This window comes from Macaca thibetana, chromosome 11, assembly GCF_024542745.1.
Source record: "Macaca thibetana thibetana isolate TM-01 chromosome 11, ASM2454274v1, whole genome shotgun sequence".
NCBI classification, from domain to species: domain Eukaryota; kingdom Metazoa; phylum Chordata; class Mammalia; order Primates; family Cercopithecidae; genus Macaca; species Macaca thibetana.
The window spans coordinates 2,916,854-2,936,474 of NC_065588.1; the positions used below are offsets into that span (position 1 = coordinate 2,916,854).

Consider the following 19,621-nt stretch of genomic DNA (forward strand, 5'->3'; position numbering starts at 1 on the left):
AGGAAAGCGGACCTTGTGGAGCAAGGCAGTGAGGGAGAGGAAAGCTTTTAGGATTTTGAGACCAGGTACTATGGCACACGTGATAAGTGAGCCCCTCTCCTTTCCTTCTGAGGGCAGGGGAGGCAGCCGGGAAAGGTCAGGCCAGGTGTCGCAAGCAGCTCCTCGCATCCCGGTTCTTCTCTCTTTTTTTTTTTTTTTTTTTTTTTTGAGACGGAGTCTCGCGCTGTTGCCCAGGCTGCGATCTCGGCTCACTGCAAGCTCCACCTCCCGGGTTCACGCCATTCTGCTGCCTCAGCCTCCTGAGTAGCTGGGATTACAGGGGCCCGCCACTGCGCCCGGCTAATTTTTTGTATTTTTAGTAGAGACGGGGTTTCACTGTGGTCTCGACCTCCTGACCTTGTGATTCGCCCGCCTCGGCCTCCCAAAGTGCTGGGATTACAGGGCGTGAGCCACGGCGCCCGGCCCCGGTTCTTCTCTAACCCAGTCTACCCCAGGCTCAGGACTCTGTCTCAGCCCAAGGGTCCCACCCAGTTCAGGTTAGCTCTACCACTGTCCTCCTCTCCCCCTGTTTGTTTGTTTATTTTTGGAGACTCCTTGGGTCTCACTCCTTCGCCCAAGCTGGAGTCCAATGGCACAAACTTGGCTCACAACAATCTTGTGCCTCAGCCTTCCAAGTAGCTGGGATTACAGGTGAGCACCACCATACCTGGCTAATTTTTGTATTTTTTAGTAGAGATGGGGTTCTGCCATATTACCCAGGCTGGTCTCAAACTCCTGACATTAAGTCATCCACCCGCCTCAGCCTCCCAAAGTGCTGGGATTACAGGCATGAGTCATTGCGCCCGGCCTCTTTCTTTACTCCTAATCCATGATTTGAGAGACTCACACCAGCCAGAAAGACTCTCAGCGGTCTGGCGTCTGAAGCTTCGGGTTCTTCTCTTCACAGTGAATTCAGAAAAGCCTCTCTCTCCTGACAGACCCCAAACTTCAAAAAAAAAGAAAATGCCTCTGTCTTTTTGCTTTGGCAAAGCCTGGCGGGGGGTTAGAAAGCCCCTGATTCCAGGACAAGGCGAGCTGAAGCTCAAGAGACCAGAGACGGGGATGGGAAGAAGGCCTAACGAGGTGGGTAGTTCCAGAAATCAGAAAGAATACTAAATAGATTCAGTCTGAGTGGTGACAGCCTCACTGTCCTGTCTGCCTCGTAGGAGCAGTTCTCTACAAGGCTCTGCCACACACACACCCAAAGTTCAGGGGCTCGGTGGGTACAAAAAGCAAGTGGAGAAGGATAAATACCTAGTGTTAATAGCAGAAGTATGTCCAAGGTTTTGCACAGGGTAATCAAACAATAACTGGCTTCAGACATTTGCAGCCCCAGAAAAATAACTAATGAAAGCTCTCAGCCTTATGAGATGGACATTCCTATACTAACTCCATCTCTTTGTTGTATTGAATTCTGTCTCATGTTTCTTCCCCCACATCTGTGCAGATGTGCACAGAATCCAAGAGGCAGACACCAGGAGGTCCAGGGACCCAGGTTGGTGAGGCGTGGCAGTGTAATTGTGGGAGATACTGAGCCCCAGAAGGTGTGGTGAGAGACATGGTGGTGTGGGAAGTTGAGTTGTGTTTGGGGTGGAATTGGGTGCTGGGCAAGGACAGCAGTCAGCAGAGCCTTCGACCCAGCCCAGGCAGGCACCCCATTTTGCTTAGCCTCCCATCTGTGGTCGTGGTTTGGCTTTGCTCTTCTTGGAGGGAAATGAATGAGAAACCTGGCGTCGTGGGCGCTCTAGTGAAAACTCCCCCTGGGGAGTAGGACAGCTGCTGAGAAGCAGAGAGGAATGTGGCCGGCTGGGGAAAATGGGACAGCAGGGCTCAGGGTGGTGATTGAAAGGGCAGACACCGGAGTCCCCAGCTACCTGGCTTCAAGAGCACCCATTCCCCACACGCCTCTTCTGCTAAGGCAAGGTCTTTCCCTCTGGGGACTGACTGAGACAGCAGTCACTGGCCAGGTTCTTGGTACAGAGGCAGGAAGGGCAGCTCTGAGAACGGGGCTTTCAGCCGCAGCACTCCGCGCTCCAGGTCGATGCAGCACTGTGGGGTGTACAGCAGGCATGCGGGCTCACCTCAGCCCGCCACCTGCCTCCCACTTCCCACAGCTTCCACCTGCCTTTTGCTCTCCCCCTTATCCCCATTTCCCTTGACTCCTGTTGGAGGGGGTGACCCAGTTCTCTTGACTTTTCACTGGGTGGTGAGTAAGGAACCTCTAAGGAAGCAAAGGGACAATTGCCAATCTCTAAGTCACTCTCATCAGAACCTGGTCCAGGCTTCCACACCTCTGCCTTCTTTTTTTTTTTTTTTTTTGAGACGGAGTCTCGCTCTGCCACCCAGGCTGGAGTGCAATGGCCGGACCTCAGCTCACCGCAAGCTCCGCCTCCCGGGTTCACGCCATTCTCCTGCCTCAGCCTCCCGAGTAGCTGGGACCACAGGCGCCCGCCACCTCGCCCGGCTAGCTTTTTTTTTGTATTTTTAAGTAGAGACGGGGTTTCACCGTGTTAGCCAGGATGGTCTCGATCTCCTGACCTCGTGATCCGCCCGTCTCGGCCTCCCAAAGTGCTGGGACCACAGGCTTGAGCCACCGCGCCCGGCCACCTCTGCCTTCTATTACTTTTTCCCGGTGCTTTGGATCAGGCCCTGAGTGTGGGTGCCTTACCTTGAGAGAAAGCAGAGTCTGCAGGCCCAGGCAGAATTCAGGACTCTCAACATCTGCAGGAACCATTTGAAAACAGAAGAGGCTGAGGGTTCCCAGCGGTCACTGCTGCCCTCCTCTCAGCCCTTGCTCCTTCTCTGCCCACCCCATCCCCAGATCCGAGGGCACTGGCACGGAGATGAGGGATGGTCAGAACATCTCTGGGGACTCCTTGTGCTGCAGGGACTGAAAGTCTCTGCCTTTGCCCCACCCTGAAGAGAAAGGTGAGAGGCGAGCACCAGGGCTGTTGCAGAAGGGGGGACTTACCCACCACCTGTGCCGAGCACACCACGGTCTCCTGCCCCAGCTGTAGCTCCAACTGCTCCACCTGGGTTGGGGGCCCAGGGGCCAGGTCCCCAGCTGAGGCTTTTAGGACCTTCTTCTCTAACCTGTGGTTGGGAAGCAAAGGTTATAGCTACCACAGCCCCCAGTGGGCTTCACCCCATTAATCAGCAGACGTCCCGCTCTACTATGGGTTCACCTCCAACCCCTGACCTCACGTGGGGTCTAAATCCTTGCCTTCTCTGCCAGAGTCTTCTAGCCATTCTTTTGTTAAATAACAGCTTTATTGAGATAAAATATGCAACTGTCGTCACTATCTAATCTGAGAATATTTTCATCAGCCCAAAAAGAAACCCTGTCCCCCATTTGCTTTTTTGGGCCACTCTTACCCCAGGCGGCTGAGACATCCAGCAGAGATCCGATTGTATTGGGTGCCTGTGTCCACGGCCACTCTAAGCAGCAGGTCCTGGCACTGAGAAAGAGGGATTGTGCCGAATCAGTGAGTCCCTAGGAGAATGGGTTGGGATTGGGTCCTTCAGTTTCCCAGCCCACTGATGACTCCCTTTTAGAAATGAGTGGAGAAAACAAACTGTCTTTAAAACAGGCTTTTATCGGGGCCAGGTGCAGTGGCTCACGCCTGTAATGCCAGCACTTCGGAAGGCTGAGGTGGGTGGATCACCTGAGGTTGGGAGTTCAAGACCAGCCTGACCAACATGGTGAAACCCTGTCTCTACTAAAAATACAAAATTAGCTGGGCGTGGTAGCGTAGGCCTGTAATCCCAGCTACTTGGGAGGCTGAGGCAGGAGAATCGCTTGAACCCAGGAGACAGAGGTTGTGGTGAGTCAAGATCGCACCATTGCACGCCAGCCTAGGCAACAAGAGCAAAACTCCATCTCAAAACAAACCCAAAAAAACAAAAACTGGTTTTTATGAGATTCACACAATAGGGGCAGAACTCCCGGATAAATCAAAAAAGGAAGTGGGCTAGGTGAGGTGGCTCATGCCTGTAGTTCTAGCACTTTGGAGGCAAGAGGATCACTTGAAGCCAGGAGTCCAAGACCAGCCTGGGCAACACAGCAAGACCCTGTCTCTACAAAAAATAAAACGGGGGAAAAAAAAAGTGGTTATATGTGATATGTTCATAAGTTTGGGGAAGATCTGCCAGAAATGGAGAAATGGTGATCTATCTAGAGGAATCCTTGGGAGTTTGATGGCCTCCTGGTTCGAAAACTCCAGGTTAGGAATAGAGGAAGGATGAGAAGACTGGAATCCCCTGTTAGGAAACTCAGCTATGGGTAACCAAGAAGTTTGCCATTGGAAACAAAGGAGGACAAGTTCACCTACTTTGGGACATAGACAGACATTTCGATATACACTTGGATATACACACAGGTCATTTTCTCATTTCAAACATTCGTTGAGTATCTGCTATAAGATATGTTACTGGAAGGTACATCAGTGAGTGCTATTCTTTAGGAGTCTAAAGGAAGTAAAATCTAACTCTACTATATGGCAGAAAGTTTTTTTTTTTTTTTTTTTTTTTTTTTGAGACGGAGTCTCGCTGTGTCACCCAGGCTGGAGTGCAGTGGCGCGATCTCGGCTCACTGCAAGCTCCGCCTCCCGGGTTCATGCCATTCTCCTGCCTCAGCCTCCCGAGAAGCTGGGACTACAGGCACCCGCCACCACGCCCGGCTAATTTTTTTTGTATTTTTAGTAGAGACGGGGTTTCACTGGGTTAGCCAGGATGGTTTCCATCTCCTCACCTCGTGATCTGCCCACCTCGGCCTCCCACAGTGCCGGGATTACAGGCGTGAGCCACCGCCTGTAGAAAGCTTTAAGGACTATTAAGGACTATAAAAGGATGTGAATGTCCCGGCCCCATGGCCCACACCTATGTATAATCCAAGTACTTTGGGAGGCCAGGGTGGAAGGATCGCTTGAGGCCAGGAGTTCAAGACCAGCCTGACCAATGTGGTGAAACCCCCATCTCTACTAAAAATACAAAAAAAAAAAAATAGCCGGGTGTGGTGGCACACACCTGTGATTTCAGCTACTCAGAAGACTGAGGTGGGAGGATCGCTTGAGTCCAGGAGGTTGAGGCTGCAGTGAGCTCTGATCATGCCACTGCACTCCGGCCTGGGTGACAGAGTAAGACCCTGTATCTTAAAAAAATAAATAAAAGGACTGGAAAAGTCAGGGAGCACAGTGGCTCACACCTGTAATCCCAGCACTTTGGGAGGCCAAGGTGGATGGATCTCCTGAGGTCAGGAGTTCGAGACCAGCCTGACCAACCTGGAGAAACCCCATCTCTACTAAAAATGCAAAAGTAGCCAGGCACGGTGGCATTTGCCTGTAATCCCAGCTACTCAGGAGGCTGAGGCAGAAGAATTGCTTGAACCCGGGAGGTGGAGGTTGCGGTAAGCCGAGATCACACTATTGCAGTCCAGCCTGGGCAACAAGAGTGAAACTCTGTCTTCAAAAAAAAAAAAAGGGCCGGGCGCAGTGGCTTACACCTATAATCCCAGCACCAGGAATTTGAGACCAGCCTGACCAACATGGTGAAACCCCGTCTCTACTAAAAATACAAAAATTAGCCGAGTGTGGCAGTGCGGGCCTATAATCCCAGCTACTTGGGAAGCTGGGGCAGGAGAATCGCTTGAACCTAGGAGGCAGAGGCTGCAGTGACCCGAGATCGCGCCACTGCACTCCAGCCTGGGTGACAGAGCGAGACTACGTCTCAAAAAAAGAAAAAAATATTTTAAAAAAAGGATGTGAGTAACATGCCTTAGAGGTTGGGAGGCAGGAAAGGCTGTTTCCTACTGGGGAAATCAGAAAAGGTTTCAAGGAGGAGGTAACACCTGATCTGGGCTTTAAAAGCTTGCAGAATGCGGACCCAGAATGATTGGAGAGCAAGAAGAGAGCAATCCAGGTAGAAGCAGCACAGAGCAAAGACGGTGGCTGAGGACCACTGGGAATTTATTGGGAACGTTCAGTAGTGACTGAGTGGTTAAACGGTTCCAGAGATTACAGGGCCAATGCCTTGGAACACATGAGTTTTTTCCAGAATTACGTTATCCATGCACGCACACCATTCGTCTGTGTAGAGCACACTGAGGAGTACTTACTTAATTTAAGTACTGTATTTTGACCAAGGAAAGGGGGCCGAGTAATGGTGGTGACAGGCGGAGTTGCACCAAGGAAAGATGGGTTGGGGCAGGGAGGAAGGAGGTAGAGGATCCTGGTTAGGTCCAAGCTAGGGAGACAGATGTCCTTTCTCCCTCCTCCCTCTGCCATCAGGGCAGAAAGGAGAGCAGGTGAAGTGAGCGCAGGCAGGGTTGTTAATGAAAGTGTGTCCCTGGGAGGCCTCTCACCTTGCAGTTGACCAGAAGAGCTGGAATCTCTGTCCTGCTGGTCCTCCTCCTGCTCTCCTGGCCATGAATCAGGGCCTGCACCCGGGGAGACTCCCCCTGAAGCCAATTCGGGTTTCCCTCTACCAGGCGTCTTTGGATCACACTGTGCGGCTGCTGGCTCCATCACGAAACAATGAAGGTAGGCAGTTCTAAACCCAGGTATCCAGGCTGCTCAGTTACCCCACTTAGATATCCCAGGATGCTCCCCCAAACCCCCCACCCCAGACCTGAGCCTTATCCTAGGAGCTGACCCTAGGGTCCCAGCAGTCAGGTAATGAGAGCAGAGTAAGCCCCAGTATCAAATCATGCCATTTTCCTTGGACACTCATAGATTGCTCAGCAGTGAGGAAATGGGAAGAGGAGAATAGTCCGTTCTTGGTTAAACTGACTTAGTAGCTAAAGGGACATTTCAGGAATTAGTATGCTTGGGGGAAATTTTGTCTCAAACTTATATTTTTTTTTAACTAGGAGGTTTGTTTTTTTACTTCCCCTCTGACCTCATCCTTCAGTGGGCTTCAAATCCCAGGGTTGGTGGTGTGATGAAAAACAGTAAGAAGCTCTTAAGAACTAGGCCAGGCGTGGTGGCTTATACCTGTAATCCCAGCACTTTGGGAGGCCAAGGTGGGTGGATCACTTGACATCAGGAGTTCGAGACCAGCCTGGCCAACATGGTGAAATCCTATTTCTACTAAAAATACAGCTGGGTGCGGTGGCTCACGCCTGTAATCCTAGCACTTTGGGAGGCCTAGACGGGCGGATCACGAGGTCAGGAGCTCGAGACCATCCTGGCTAACACGGTGAAACCTCGTCTCTACTAAAAATACAAAAAAACTAGCCGGGCATAGTGGCGGGCGCCTGTAGTCCTAGCTACTTGGGAGGCTGAGGCAGGAGAATGGCGGGAACCCGGGGGGGCGGAGCTTGCAGTGAACTGAGATCGCGCCACCACACTCCGGCCTGGGTGACTGAGCAAGACTCCATCTCAAAAAAAAAAAAAAAAAATACAAAAATTAGCTGGGTGTGGTGGCGCGTGCCTGTAGTCCCAGCTACTTGGGAGGCTGAAGTGTGATGATCACTTAAACCCGGAAAGCAGAGGTTGCAGTGAGCCAAGATCACACCACTGCACTCCTGTCTGGTTGACAGAGCAAGTCTCTATCTCAAAAAAACAAAACAAAACAAACAAACAGAAAACTCTTAAGAACTAGGATGCTGGGAATCATCTTTGACCCGTCCCTCATCTACAACCACTCCCATTCCATCCAGTCACTTCCCAGATTCTGCCGGTTTTGCCTCCTGTGTAGAATCAATCTGTCCCTCCTTTCCTTCTCTCTCGTCTTTCTTTCTTTTTCTTTTCTTTTGCCTTCTGTTCTTTCAAGATGGGATCTTGCTAAGCTGCCCAGACTGGACTCTAATTCCTTGGCTCAAGGCATTTTCTAGCCTCAGACTCCCAAGCAGCCGGGACCAGAAGCGTACACCACAGCACCTGGCCTCCATCCTTCCTTTCTGTTACCGCATGTGTTCCACACTCCACGCAGCTCTCTTGGATCCCTCAAACACCTTCTTAAGTTCATAACCTGTCTCCAGACCTGTTACCTTTCAAATACATCTGCTTGGAGCTTCAGACTGGAAGCTAAAAACCTTGCTACTCCAAAACGTGGTCCTCAGATCAGCAACTTTAACATCATTTCGAAGCCTCTTAAAAATGCAGACTCTCATACCTACTGAATCAGATGTTTCATTGTGACAAGATCCCCAGGTGATTTGTGTGCAGGTTAAAGTTTGAGAAGCACCAAAGTAAAACGTGAAACTAACCATGTACTCTCTTATTTAAAATGCATCAAAGACCCCCTACCCCACATTGCTTGCTGGAGCTCAAGCTTTTGAAGGTGATCCACAGCCCAGATGACGGGGCCGTGCCTCCTTCCCTGCCACTCTGTTTGTGGGCCCCAGAAGCACCACTCATACCAGGCTGCTTTTTGCCTCCATGCCTTCACTCCTCTCTCCTCTCTCCTCTCTTCCTGAAACTCCTCTTCCCCACTCTTCTCGAGGCTAGACTGAAGAACTGACTTAACACACTTTATTTGAGAGAGAGGTTGCATCTTAAGTTTGGGAATCTGTGTACATCTTACCATGCAGGATGTACCTTCTCCAGGATACCCTCTCCGAGCTCTTCATGCTTCTCTCTCCATACACCCCAAGCTGGGGTCCCTTGTCTTAGCTCCCTTTGCCATGCTTCTCACAAATGTTATGTGTGGATTTTACTCTCCCATTAGCCTGGAAAGCCCCTGGGTCTACCTCGCTCATTTTTATATCCCAGGGCATGGCTCAGCATCTAGTAGGCACTCAATAAATGCTTGCTGCAGACTGACTCTCTCCCAGGCTCTACGCACCTCTCCACCTGCCCTCTCTCCTTGGGAGCCTGGGATTGTTTTTCTGCCCTTAGATTAATGAGGCCCTTGGGGTTGCTCCTGGCAGCGAAACTGCCAGCAGGAGACCCAGTGCTGGGAAAAGTTCAGCGAGCTCTGGGACTGGCTGGAGAGACTGGCTCTGCACTTCCCACGATGGACACAAGCTTCAGGCCCCTCCCACTGTTGTGCAGTTTGCTCCACAGCCATCCCAAGGAGGGAGACAATGGAGTCTCCCCTACCTGTCGTGCCTTTGCTCCCAAAGCCACAGGAGGTAACTGCTAGAGATCAACTGGGGACATCCTGGGCAGAGGGGAGAGGTGAAAAGCTCAGGACTTTCTCGTCAGAAGGCGGGACCTGCCACTCTGGGATGGCAATGTCAGTAGAGCACCTTCTCCTGGGGCCAAACAGATGTAGGATGGTCCCCAGTAGGTTCTAGCCATTGAGAACCAGAGAACCCACTTCCCTGCTCCATTCCTGTTTTTCAGCTATGCTTGCTGCCACTGCAAGGAGGAATAAGCCCCTGGCAGTTCCTTGAATTGAAGTCTCAGTGCAATCCCTTTTCCTTGTTGGGAGCTAGGGAATTGCCAGGCCTCTGGGCCGTGGTGCTGGTGTGGGCACCCAGGCTGAGAGGAGTGTGGAAAGGTAGAGCTAAGTAGAGAAAGGTAGCAAGGCGCTGCACTGGCCTTCAGCTTCCCTGGGAGAAGCAGTTGGTGGAGCGCAGGCCGGCAGATACGCTTCCAGCCTCTCAGTACGGGCCTGGTTGAGTACCTGTTCTCAGACTAGGAGAGGGGCTGGGAATCGAGTGCTCCCAAGCCTTTCCACAAAGGATTCTCTCTCTCCCATGGGTCAGAGGCCAGGAATATTTCTCAGACTAAATGGAATAGTAGCTGGGGGAATAATCATGGCATTTAGATAGCGCCTGCTACTACGCACTGTTCTAAGTGCTTTAAATATATCAGCTCTAACAACTCTCCCAACAAACCTGTGATTGCTTTTATTCTCATTTAACAGATGAAGAAACTGAGGCACAGAGACGTAAAGTCAATTGCCCAAGTTAGTAAGTGGCAGAGCCAGGATCTGATCCCAAGCAAAGTGGCTCCATGGCCCCGCTTGTCAGCACTGCCTCAGAGAGGAATGCCTGAATCTGCAGTTGTCCCCCGCCCACTCACATCCTTACTGTTACTCCCCTGCCCCATTCCTCTGAGGCCAAAGCTGCTGCAGACGGATGGGAGGAGAGGAGCCTGGAAGGTCTATTCCACTTACGAGTGGGGGGAGCAGCATTCAAGGCGGCCAGGGGCCCCTGGCAAGAGCCACACAAAACCCTGATGCCCTGGAAAGGATGGAGACCCCCCGATGCTTTGATTCTGAGGAGAAAGGACAAATGGATAGACAGACCTGGTGGAGGGAACCTGTGGTTCAGGGGGAGCAGGAAGTCACAACCCTAAACTGGCCAGTCCTCCAGGCCCTCCCAGTTTTAAGTGACCACTCTAGAAGGTTCCTGTGTTCCTGTAAGCCCCCACTCCTAAACAGCCTAGCTCCTCACCACCCTCAAGTTTTGGGCCATTAGAGGGAAAAGGCAGGGAAGCTAAGCAGTGAGAATAGGACCCCTCAGAGCCACCAAACCATGGTAACATCCTCAGTGAAGAGCCTCAAGTTGACATACGACCTCTCCCCGTCTCAGCAAGGGAGCGGGACCTGAAAGCTGAGGGTCTGCATGTTCTGGTCCTGCTCAGGATCTGAGAAGTGGAAGGAAAGGGCCAGAGGACGCGGGCGGGGGAGGGGGATGCCTCACCAAATCCTTGGAGGTGCCGAGCCTCTTGAGGCTGTCCAGCGGGAGCAGGTCGGCCGAGTCCTTGTGCAGGAACTGGGTGGCCTGTTTGAGCCGGCGCTGCTGGCTCAGGTGGGCTCGGTCTCGAAGCTGTGCCTCCTGCCCCCTCGTCCTGGCTTCTCCCTCATCTCTCCTGGCTTCCTGCTTGGTGCTCATGGCCCCTGCTGGAGGAGTGGGCCGGGGGCTGCTCAGGGGGGCGTCACCGAGTCCTCTCTGCTTCTTCCTGCCTGTCTCCGTCCTGTGCTGCAGCTCTCCTTCCAACAGGAGGGTCCCCGCGGGAGGGAAAGAGGAAAGAAATAAATAATGTTCAGGAGCAGCCGCGTCGTCTCCAATTTCCCGAGATTGCTGTAGAGGGAGTGAGACTCCGGCTGGAAAAACCCAGTCCTAGAAGAGAGGGAGGGTTGGCAGGGCCCGCAGCTGGCTGACTTGGCCCCGTCCCCAACGCTGGGGTCCTGTTCAGAGCGGGCGGTGGATGGGGCGTGGGTGTGTGTGTGTGTGTGTGTGTGTGTGTGTGAGAGAGAGAGAGAGAAGGAGAGACAGACAGTACTGTAAACTGTCAGGGTGCCTGTGCCAGGTGGTTTGCAAGGAAGCGCCTGTCACTGTGTGGGGGCGGCAGCCCTAGTGCCCCTCCCAGCCTGTGTGGCCCCCCCTTCCTCTGCATCCCTCCCAGGCTTCCCAGGGCCGCCCAGCTGTTTTCTCCGCAGCCCAGGGCTGGCGTGCAGGCCAATAACTGGATTCAGATCAGAGAGGGGCAGCACGAGAGTGTCCTTCCCTCCTCCCATCCCCCTAGCTTTACCTCCTTAGGTCTCTTCCCTCGCGCCCAGCAGATGTCAGAGTCTTTAACTAATTGACTCTGGATTCTGGGTTCCAGGGAATGGCAGGAACACCTCTGAATCTGCCCCCGAGTAGAAATGGTCCCTGGCATCTCAGTCTCCTTTACATGACTCTCCTCAAGTCCTGGCTCTTTAAAAAATGTTACATTTCAAATATACAGAAGTTATAACGAGTAAGATAACCAGTACTCTTTACTGATCACCAGTTTAAAAAATAAGCTGTTGAAGCTCCCCGTGCACTTCCACTTCCGCCTGCTGAAATCGGTGTTTATCAAGCCCATACTTCTTTATATTCTTTATGCAAATACTTCCACATGCATTCTAAGCAATACATCATTGGTTTTGTCCTACTCACTGTATTTATTCTTCTGCAGTCTGCTCTTTTTTGCTCAATATTTGTTAGTGAGATTCATCCATACGATATGCCTAGCTCTAGTTAAGTGACTTCACCTGCTGTGTAACATAGTATTCCACTAGATGCATGCATGACATTGAGGAAATGGAGGTTATTTTTCATTTTTAGGTCTAACAAACAATGCTGCTGTGAATATTTTTGCACACATCTCCTGGGGCACCTGTGTCAGCATTTCTCTAGAGTATACACCTACACCTAGGAGTGGAATTGCTGGGACGTCCCATATACAGCTTTGCCTTTTTGGCATATTGCCAGAGTGTTTTTACCAGTGCACACTCAGACAGCTGCACACGGGGGCTCCTGAGGTTCCACATCCTCTCCAGCACTTGGTATCAGACTTTTTCTAGCCCTGGCGTATCAGTAGATTTTTCTCTCCAGCCTTTCCTCTTCACCATCAGAGAAATGCATTGGCCAAGCACCTGTTTACCTGTGTTGGACTCTCACAGGATGATTACCCCACCTGAGCCCTGCTCCCTAAGGGTGCAGTCCGACCCAGACAGCTCCGAGGCACGTGCACATTCAGGCAAACCAGATGTCTACTGAACTAGGAACCAAGCCTCTTCGAGACACTTTCACAACCACTGCAATTATATGAAGAAAGATTGTATTCTAATCCCCATTTAGAGGGAAAGAAAGTGGTATGGTTGAATTGTTTCCTTCACCCCCCAAATGTACCCCTAACCCCTAGTACCTCAGAATGTGACCTCATTTGGAGATGGGACCTTTACAGACATGGTGAAGTTAAGATGAGGTCATTAGGATGAGCCTACTCCCATATGACTGCGCTCTTACTAGAAGGAGGAAATTGGACACAGAGAAATGCACACGGGGAGAACGCCATGTGAAGGCTGAGATCGGGATGATGCGTCTGCAATTCAGGGAGCACCCGAGATGATCAGCAAACCCCCAGAAGCCAGGGGAGAGGCGTGGAGCGGACCCTACCTTACAGCTGTCAGAAGGAACCCGCCCTGCAGCACCTTCCTGTTGGTTGTCGGGCCTTGCCCATGACACCTCAGTTTCCTCCCCTCATCATTTTTTTGACCTAACAGAGAATTAAAAAAAAAAAAAATTAGCTAGGCACAGTGGCTCATGCCTCTAATCCCAGCACTTTGGGAGGCTGAGGTGGGTGGATCACTTGAGGTCAGGAGTTCGAGACCAGCCTGGCCAATGTAGTGAAACGCTTTCTCTACTAAAAATACAAAACTTAGCCAGGCATAGTGTCGCATGCCTGTAATCCCAGCTGCTCAGGAGGCTGAAGTGGGGGAATCGCTTGAACCTGAAAGGCAGAGGTTACAGTGAGCCAAGATCACGCCACTGCACTCCGGCCTAAGTGACAGGGTGAAATTCCGGCTCAAAAAAAAAAAATTAATTAATCAACAAGGAATAACTCCATTGGTCTCTAATAATGAGACAGAGGGGGAAGAAACTTCATCCAACTATTCAGGAAGATTAAGCCATTCTGAACTGTTAGGAGTAGAAGTGAGCGTGTTCTCGTCCAAGACATTTGGAAAATGTCTTATTCTCTGAAGTGAATGGATCTGAGTTCAGAAATTCTGAGAGAAAAAAATGGAAGTGTGAAATATGGCTCCTTCACTGCATTGGTTCTTCTCTGAATGAAGTTTCTTTTTTTTTTTTTTTTTTTTTTTTGAGACGGAGTCTCGCTGTGTCCCCCAGGCTGGAGTGCAGTGGTGCGATCTCGGCTCACTGCGAGCTTCGCCTCCCGGGTTCACGCCATTCTCCTGCCTCAGCCTCCTGAGTAGCTGGGACTACAGGCGCCCGCCACCGCGCCCGGCTAATTTTTTTTTTTGTATTTTTAGTAGAGACGGGGTTTCACCGTGGTCTCCATCTCCTGACCTTGTGATCCGCCCGCCTCGGCCTCCCAAAGTGCTGGGATTACAGGCGTGAGCCACCGATGAAGTTTCTTTTCATTCAGAAAAATATTTATTGAGCACCTACCACGTACTGGACACTGAGCTAGGCCCTGGGTGTACAGTGGAGAGCCAGATGAGGTCCCTGCCCTCGTGGAGTTCACATTCTAATGGAGAAGGTAGATAATGAACAACTAAATGTATAAGCTCAGGTGATAGTAAGTGCTGAAGAAAATACACCATGGAATAGTATGGAGCCATAAAAAATAACAAAATCCTGTCCTCTGCAGCAACACGGAGGCAGCTGGAGGACATTATCCTGAGCAAATTATTCTCAATTCTATCAGAATGTTCTTTTTTAAATCTAAGTCCTGGTGGCTGTATTCAAAGTCCATCCTCTCTTCTCCAAGCCTAGCAGAGATGGAGATGAACTGTATCCCACCTTCCTTGTCACAGCCGTTCATGCCTTCAAAGATCTTTCCATCTTTTCAACATTCATTCCTCAAGGCTGAATAGTGCCCATTCTTGTCTCTGCTGGTAGGGATGGAGAGGAGAGCTCCTCCGGCCCAGTGAAATCACCCAGTGCAGTGCCCTGCCACATAAGGAAATTCTCGGAATATTCTTTATAGAATGGGTTATTCAGAGCTAGACAAACAGCTCTCTTGAACCCGTGGAGGGTGAAGGGCAGCCAGTTCTATTTCAGGCTTTCCCCTCTGGCCTGTCAGATGTGCGGAAGACAGGAATGAGGCTGTTTTCCAGAGTTCTCCAGTCCAGCAGAGGCCCCCGGCACCCCTTGCTGCCAGGAGAGCACACCTCCCCACCGCCATCCCAAAGAGGTGGATCTTCCAAAGGCTACCAGACAAGGACATTTTATATTTCTGACACTAGGATGATTTTCCTATTTCATGGATGGCAAAACCAAGGCACGAAGAGGTCAAGTGCTTTGGCTCTGTTGATGAAAGCAGCCTGAGCATGGCATGGTGAACTCAGAGGAGCCTGGTCAAGAGTTCCAATTCATGGCTGAGCACAGTGGCTCATGCCTGTAATCCCAGCACTTTGGGAGGCCACAATGGGTGGATCACCTGAGGTCAGGAGTTCAAGACCAACCTGGCCAACATGGCAAAACCCCATCTCTACTAAAAATACAAAAATTAGGTGGGCATGGTGGTGTGTGCCTATAGTCCCAGCTACTCAGGAAGCTGAGGCAGAAGAATTCTTGAACCCGGGAGGTGGAGGTTGCAGTGAGCTGAGATCGTGCCACTGCACTCCAACCTGGGTGACAGAGCAAGACTCCATCTCAAAAAAAAAAAAGAGTTCCAACTCTGTCCTTGTACTAGCCAGGTGACCTTGGGTGAAGTGCTTAATCTTCTGGCATTTGCTTCTTCATCTGTAAAAATGAAATAACACATAATCTATAGAGTTGGTGTGAAGTTTAAATGAGGCAGAATAGCAAAAAATAGTAAACTAGGCCAGGCACGGTGGCTCACACCTGTAATCCCAGGACTTTGGGAGGCTAAAGAGGGAGGACCTCTTGAGCCCAGGAGTTCAGCCTGGGCAACATGGCAAAACCTCGTCTCTACTAAAAATACGAAAAAATAGCTAGGCGTGGTGGCACACATCTGTGGTCCCAGCTACCTGGGATGCTGAAGTGGGAGGACTGCTTAAGCCTGGGAGGTAGTGGTTGCAATGAGCCAAGATCACACAACTACACTCCAGACCCTGTCTCAAAAAAAATAAAATAAGGCCAGGCCTGGTGGCTGATGCCTGTAATCGCAGCACTTTGGGAGGCTGAGGTGGGCGGATCACATGAGGTCAGGAGTTCGATACCAGCCTGCCCAATGTGACGAAACCTCGTCTCTACTAAAAATACAAAAATTAGCTGGACATGGTGTTGTGCACTTGTAATCCAAGCTACTTGGGAAGCTGAGGCAGGAGAATCACCTGAACCAAGGAGGCAGAGGTTGCAGTGAGCCAATATCACACCAGCCTGGACAGCAGAGCAAGATCCTGTCTCAAAAAATTAACAATAAATAGTAGTAAATTATATGCCTCAATTTACTATCTCCAAGATGGAAATCATATAGGACCTACCTTCAGCACTCCTGTACCTCCCTCTTTGTTTATCTTTTTTTATTTCCTGATCCACTCCTCTGTATTTTTTCCCTCCTCCTTGCCTAAGCTGTGGGCCTGCACGTGGCACCCTTGGACACAACCTCCCCTTTCTAGTGATACTCAGACTAATGAAGTCACTGACTATTGTTTGGGAACCATGTCATGATACCTAGTGTCAGTGTTCAGTAAACACCCAGTAAACATAAGGGTAGTCTAAGGGAAGCCACACATCGAAATTCCTACCTTGAAATTTGGACAATGGCAAGATGCAGCAACATTCTTTACAAGCATGGAGGCATTCATGAGGCTCTGCCCTGGGACTGGCAGAGAATGAATTGGCTTGGGACTAACATAAGTGGAGCAACCATGTGAATAGCCACAGGAACCGCTAACTGCAATGGCAAGTAGGCAGCAGCCGCTATTTACACTGTGTAATGAAAAAAGCAAATGTGTGTGGCTCGGTGGCAGCACAGCTAAGGACAGGGCTCAGTGCTGGAAAAGAGGCATGAAGACAAGGGGCTCCTAGCAAGTGAGGCAGCGATGAGTAGAAATGAAGGCCGGAGGGTCCTAGGGAAGGTGGAAGGTAAGTTGGGAGCTGTCTGCAGAGGGGATCTTGGCTCAGATTTGTCATCTCAAGGAGCAGCTATGGGGCTTTTTGAGGCATGGTAATTAGATGAGACAATCCTGGCAGAGCATGACTGGCAACGTGGGTGGCCCTGTATGATCCCCCAGGGGTTCCCAGTCCCCACAGCTTTCAGACTCCCTGGCCCCAGCCATTCCTTAAGCTCCCAGCAGCTCAGGAACTTGCATCAGCAACTTAGGTCATGACACCAAGATCAGGCTTGGAAAGGGGGAGGTGGAGGGAAGGGAGTTGTTGGCCCGGAAATGGCTGGGAAGACTTCCTTTGCTGGGATTAACTATTGTCCATGAAGCTGATGGCATTCGGCAGGGCACAGGGTGTCCTGGGGAGCGAAGGATGTAGGGGAGAGGGGTGTCCATGCCTTCACCCCTGCCTCTCTCTCAGAGCTGCACTCCAGCTGTGGTGAAAGAGTGGATCTTCAGGCAGATCCAGATCCAGAGATCCCCCCACCCCACCCCACCAAAGGCTTTCAGGACCTCTAGGTTCATTCGTTCGTGGGAATGGAGTAAGGAAGTTGTTCTCGGTTGCCAGCCAAGTGTATGTAGGCTGGGCTGGGGTTTCGTTTCTTTTCTTTTCTCTTCTTCTCTTTTCTTCCTTTCTTGCTTTCTTTCCTTTCTTTCCTTTCTTTTTTTTTTTTTTTTTTTTTTTTTTTTTTTTTTCTTTCTTTCTTTCCTCACTATATTCCCCAGGCTGGTTTGGAAATCCTGGGCTCAAGCGATCCTTCTGCCTCAGTCTCCCAAGTAGCTGGGACTACAGGTGCGCACCACTGCACCTGCCTGGCTGCGGATGGCCTCGTGAGGGTCCCCAGGCCCGGGAGGTCGCGTGCTTGCTATTGCTGCCCCGCAGACCCCCATGGCCTGCTGGAGCTAGGGGGCGCCAGAAGCCTTGCTTGTGTGTCTCTGGCCGATAAACAAGAGGGCCTGGACCCTGCTGTAGAGCAGAGGCTGCTCCGGAGAGCCGGGCTGGAAGGTGGTGGGGCGGGGTGAAGTCCTGCCTTGAGGCTGGGAGCTTCCGGGTGGGCAGAGCCTGCCGGGGCGGGAGCCTGTGTGAGTGCAGCTTCCTGTCCGCTCACCCCTAGCTTCAGGCCAGAGAGTAGGCAGCTCGTTTTCAAGAATCCCAAGAGGCCGGGCGCGGTGGCTCAAGCCTGTAACCCCAGCACTTTGGGAGGCCGAGACGGGCGGATCACGAGGTCAGGAGATCGAGACCATCCTGGCTAACACGGTGAAACCCCGTCTCTACTAAAAAATACAAAAAACTAGCCGGGCGAGGTGGCGGGTGCCTGTAGTCCCAGCTACTTGGGAGGCTGAGGCAGGAGAATGGCGTGCACCCGGGAGGCGGAGCTTGCAGTGAGCTGAGATCCGGCCACTGCACTCCAGCCCGGGCGACAGAGCGAGACTCCCTCTCAAAAAAAAAAAAAAAAAAAAAAAAAAAAAGAATCCCAATAGCTTTCTTCCTCCCACTCCCTAAATCTTCTTGCCGACCCCCTAACCATGCCCAGGGCCTCTCATTGTAAGGTGGCAAGTAGCCCAAGAAGCAGATGACAGCACAGGCCTTGCAGTCCCGGCTGCGGCAGACCCCTCCCGTCCTCCCGTCCTCCCGTCCTCTCACCGGGAGGCTGCCTGGCTTCGTGGTCCGGAGCAACTCGCTTCTCGATGGGCTTCAGTTGGGCCATCTGAAGTCTGAGGTCGTTAGGCGTGTTTTCTTTTTTTGTTGTTGTTTGTTTGTTTTTTTGTTTTTTTTTGAGACGGACTCTCACGCTGTTGCCCAGGCTGGAGTGCAGTGGCGCGATCTCGGCTCACTGCAAGCTCCGCCTCCCGGGTTCCCGCCATTCTCCTGCCTCAGCCTCCTGAGTAGCTGGGACCACAGGCGCCCGCCACCGCGCCCGGCTAATTTTTTTTTTGTATTTTTAGTAGAGACGGGGTTTCACTGTGGTCTCGATCTCCTGACCTTGTGATCCGCCCGCCTCGGCCTCCCAAAGTGCTGGGATTACAGGCTTGAGCCACCGCGCCCGGCCTCTTTTTGTTTTTTTAAGACAGAGTCTCACTCTGTTGCCCAGGCTGGAGTGCAATGGTGTGATCTGGGCTCACTGCAACCTCCACCTCCCGAGTTGAAGCAATTCTCCTGCCTCAGCCTCCCAAGTAGCTGGGATTACAGGCGTGCACCAACAGGCCCGGCTAATTTTTGTATTTTTAGTAGAGACGGGGTTTTACCATGTTGTTCAGGCTGGTCCTGAACTCCTGACCTCGTGATCCACCCGCCTCAGCCTCCCAAAGTGCTGGGATTACAGGCGTGAGCCACCACGCCTGGCCCAAGGCTTGTTTTCTAATGGCCTGCCCAGCTTTGGCATTTTTGGATCCTATGTAAAGAGACCTACTCCTTTCCACACTCATTCCTCATTCGGAGTGAGGAGAATGGGTAAATTCCCAGAGCCCCAGCATTCCCGTGGAGAACTCAGGAAATGCTCCTTCACCCCTCAATTCTGTTCTCACACACCCCATCCCACATACGCTCACATACACCATGGAGAGAGGGGCAAAGAGAAGGACCATGTAACAGAATTATGGACGTGGTGTTAGAAGGAAACTCTCTACAAGAGTTCGATGTATTATATTATTTTTAATTTAGATGAAATTCACATAACCCAGAATTTACCATTTTAAAGTGTACAGTTCAGTGGCTTTTCATGTATTCACAATGTTGTGCAACCACTACCCCTACCTAGTTCCAAAATATTTTCAATTCTCCCCTCCTTCAGCATCTGGAAAGCATCCATTCACCTTCTAGCTCTGTAGCTTTGCATGTTCCAGACACTTCATACAAATGCAGTCATACAATATGTGGTTTTTTGTGTCTGGCTTTTTTCATTTAGCATAATATTTTCAAGGTTTATCCATGTTGTAACATGTATTCCTTTTTAAAATTTTTTAATCTGTAAAATATACATATCATAACATTTATCATTTTAATCATTCATAAGTATATAAATCAGCGGCATGAGGTGGTACATTCACAATGTTGTGCTGCCATCACCACTATCTATTTTCAGAACTTTTTCATCACCGTCCTCAACAGAAACCCTGTACC

General features: G+C 51.0%; 1 protein-coding gene and 1 long non-coding RNA gene across 6 annotated transcripts; both read right to left on the reverse strand.

The window, feature by feature from the left end:
* Positions 1 to 330: 330 nt before the first annotated feature.
* Positions 331 to 11,450, reverse strand: NRIP2 (nuclear receptor interacting protein 2). 5 transcript variants are annotated; one of them, XM_050747120.1, is made up of 6 exons: positions 10,634 to 11,398; positions 6,398 to 6,550; positions 3,415 to 3,497; positions 3,011 to 3,132; positions 2,647 to 2,760; positions 331 to 2,330 (listed from the first exon to the last, which is right to left on the reverse strand). In XM_050747120.1, the coding sequence occupies exons 1-6, from the start codon at positions 10,823 to 10,825 to the stop codon at positions 2,305 to 2,307; spliced, it is 690 nt and encodes a 229-aa protein (XP_050603077.1). In that variant the 5' UTR covers positions 10,826 to 11,398; the 3' UTR covers positions 331 to 2,304. The 5 variants fall into 5 exon arrangements, with proteins under 5 accessions (XP_050603077.1, XP_050603076.1, XP_050603075.1 ...); XM_050747119.1 differs by having other exon boundaries at positions 331 to 2,088; positions 2,708 to 2,760; positions 10,634 to 11,397; XM_050747118.1 differs by having other exon boundaries at positions 2,046 to 2,088; positions 2,708 to 3,132; positions 10,634 to 11,450.
* Positions 331 to 18,553, reverse strand: LOC126930270 (uncharacterized). Its single transcript, XR_007717549.1, has 2 exons — positions 18,485 to 18,553; positions 331 to 396 (listed from the first exon to the last, which is right to left on the reverse strand). It is a non-coding gene; the product is annotated as an uncharacterized LOC126930270 (long non-coding RNA).
* Positions 18,554 to 19,621: the final 1,068 nt, after the last annotated feature.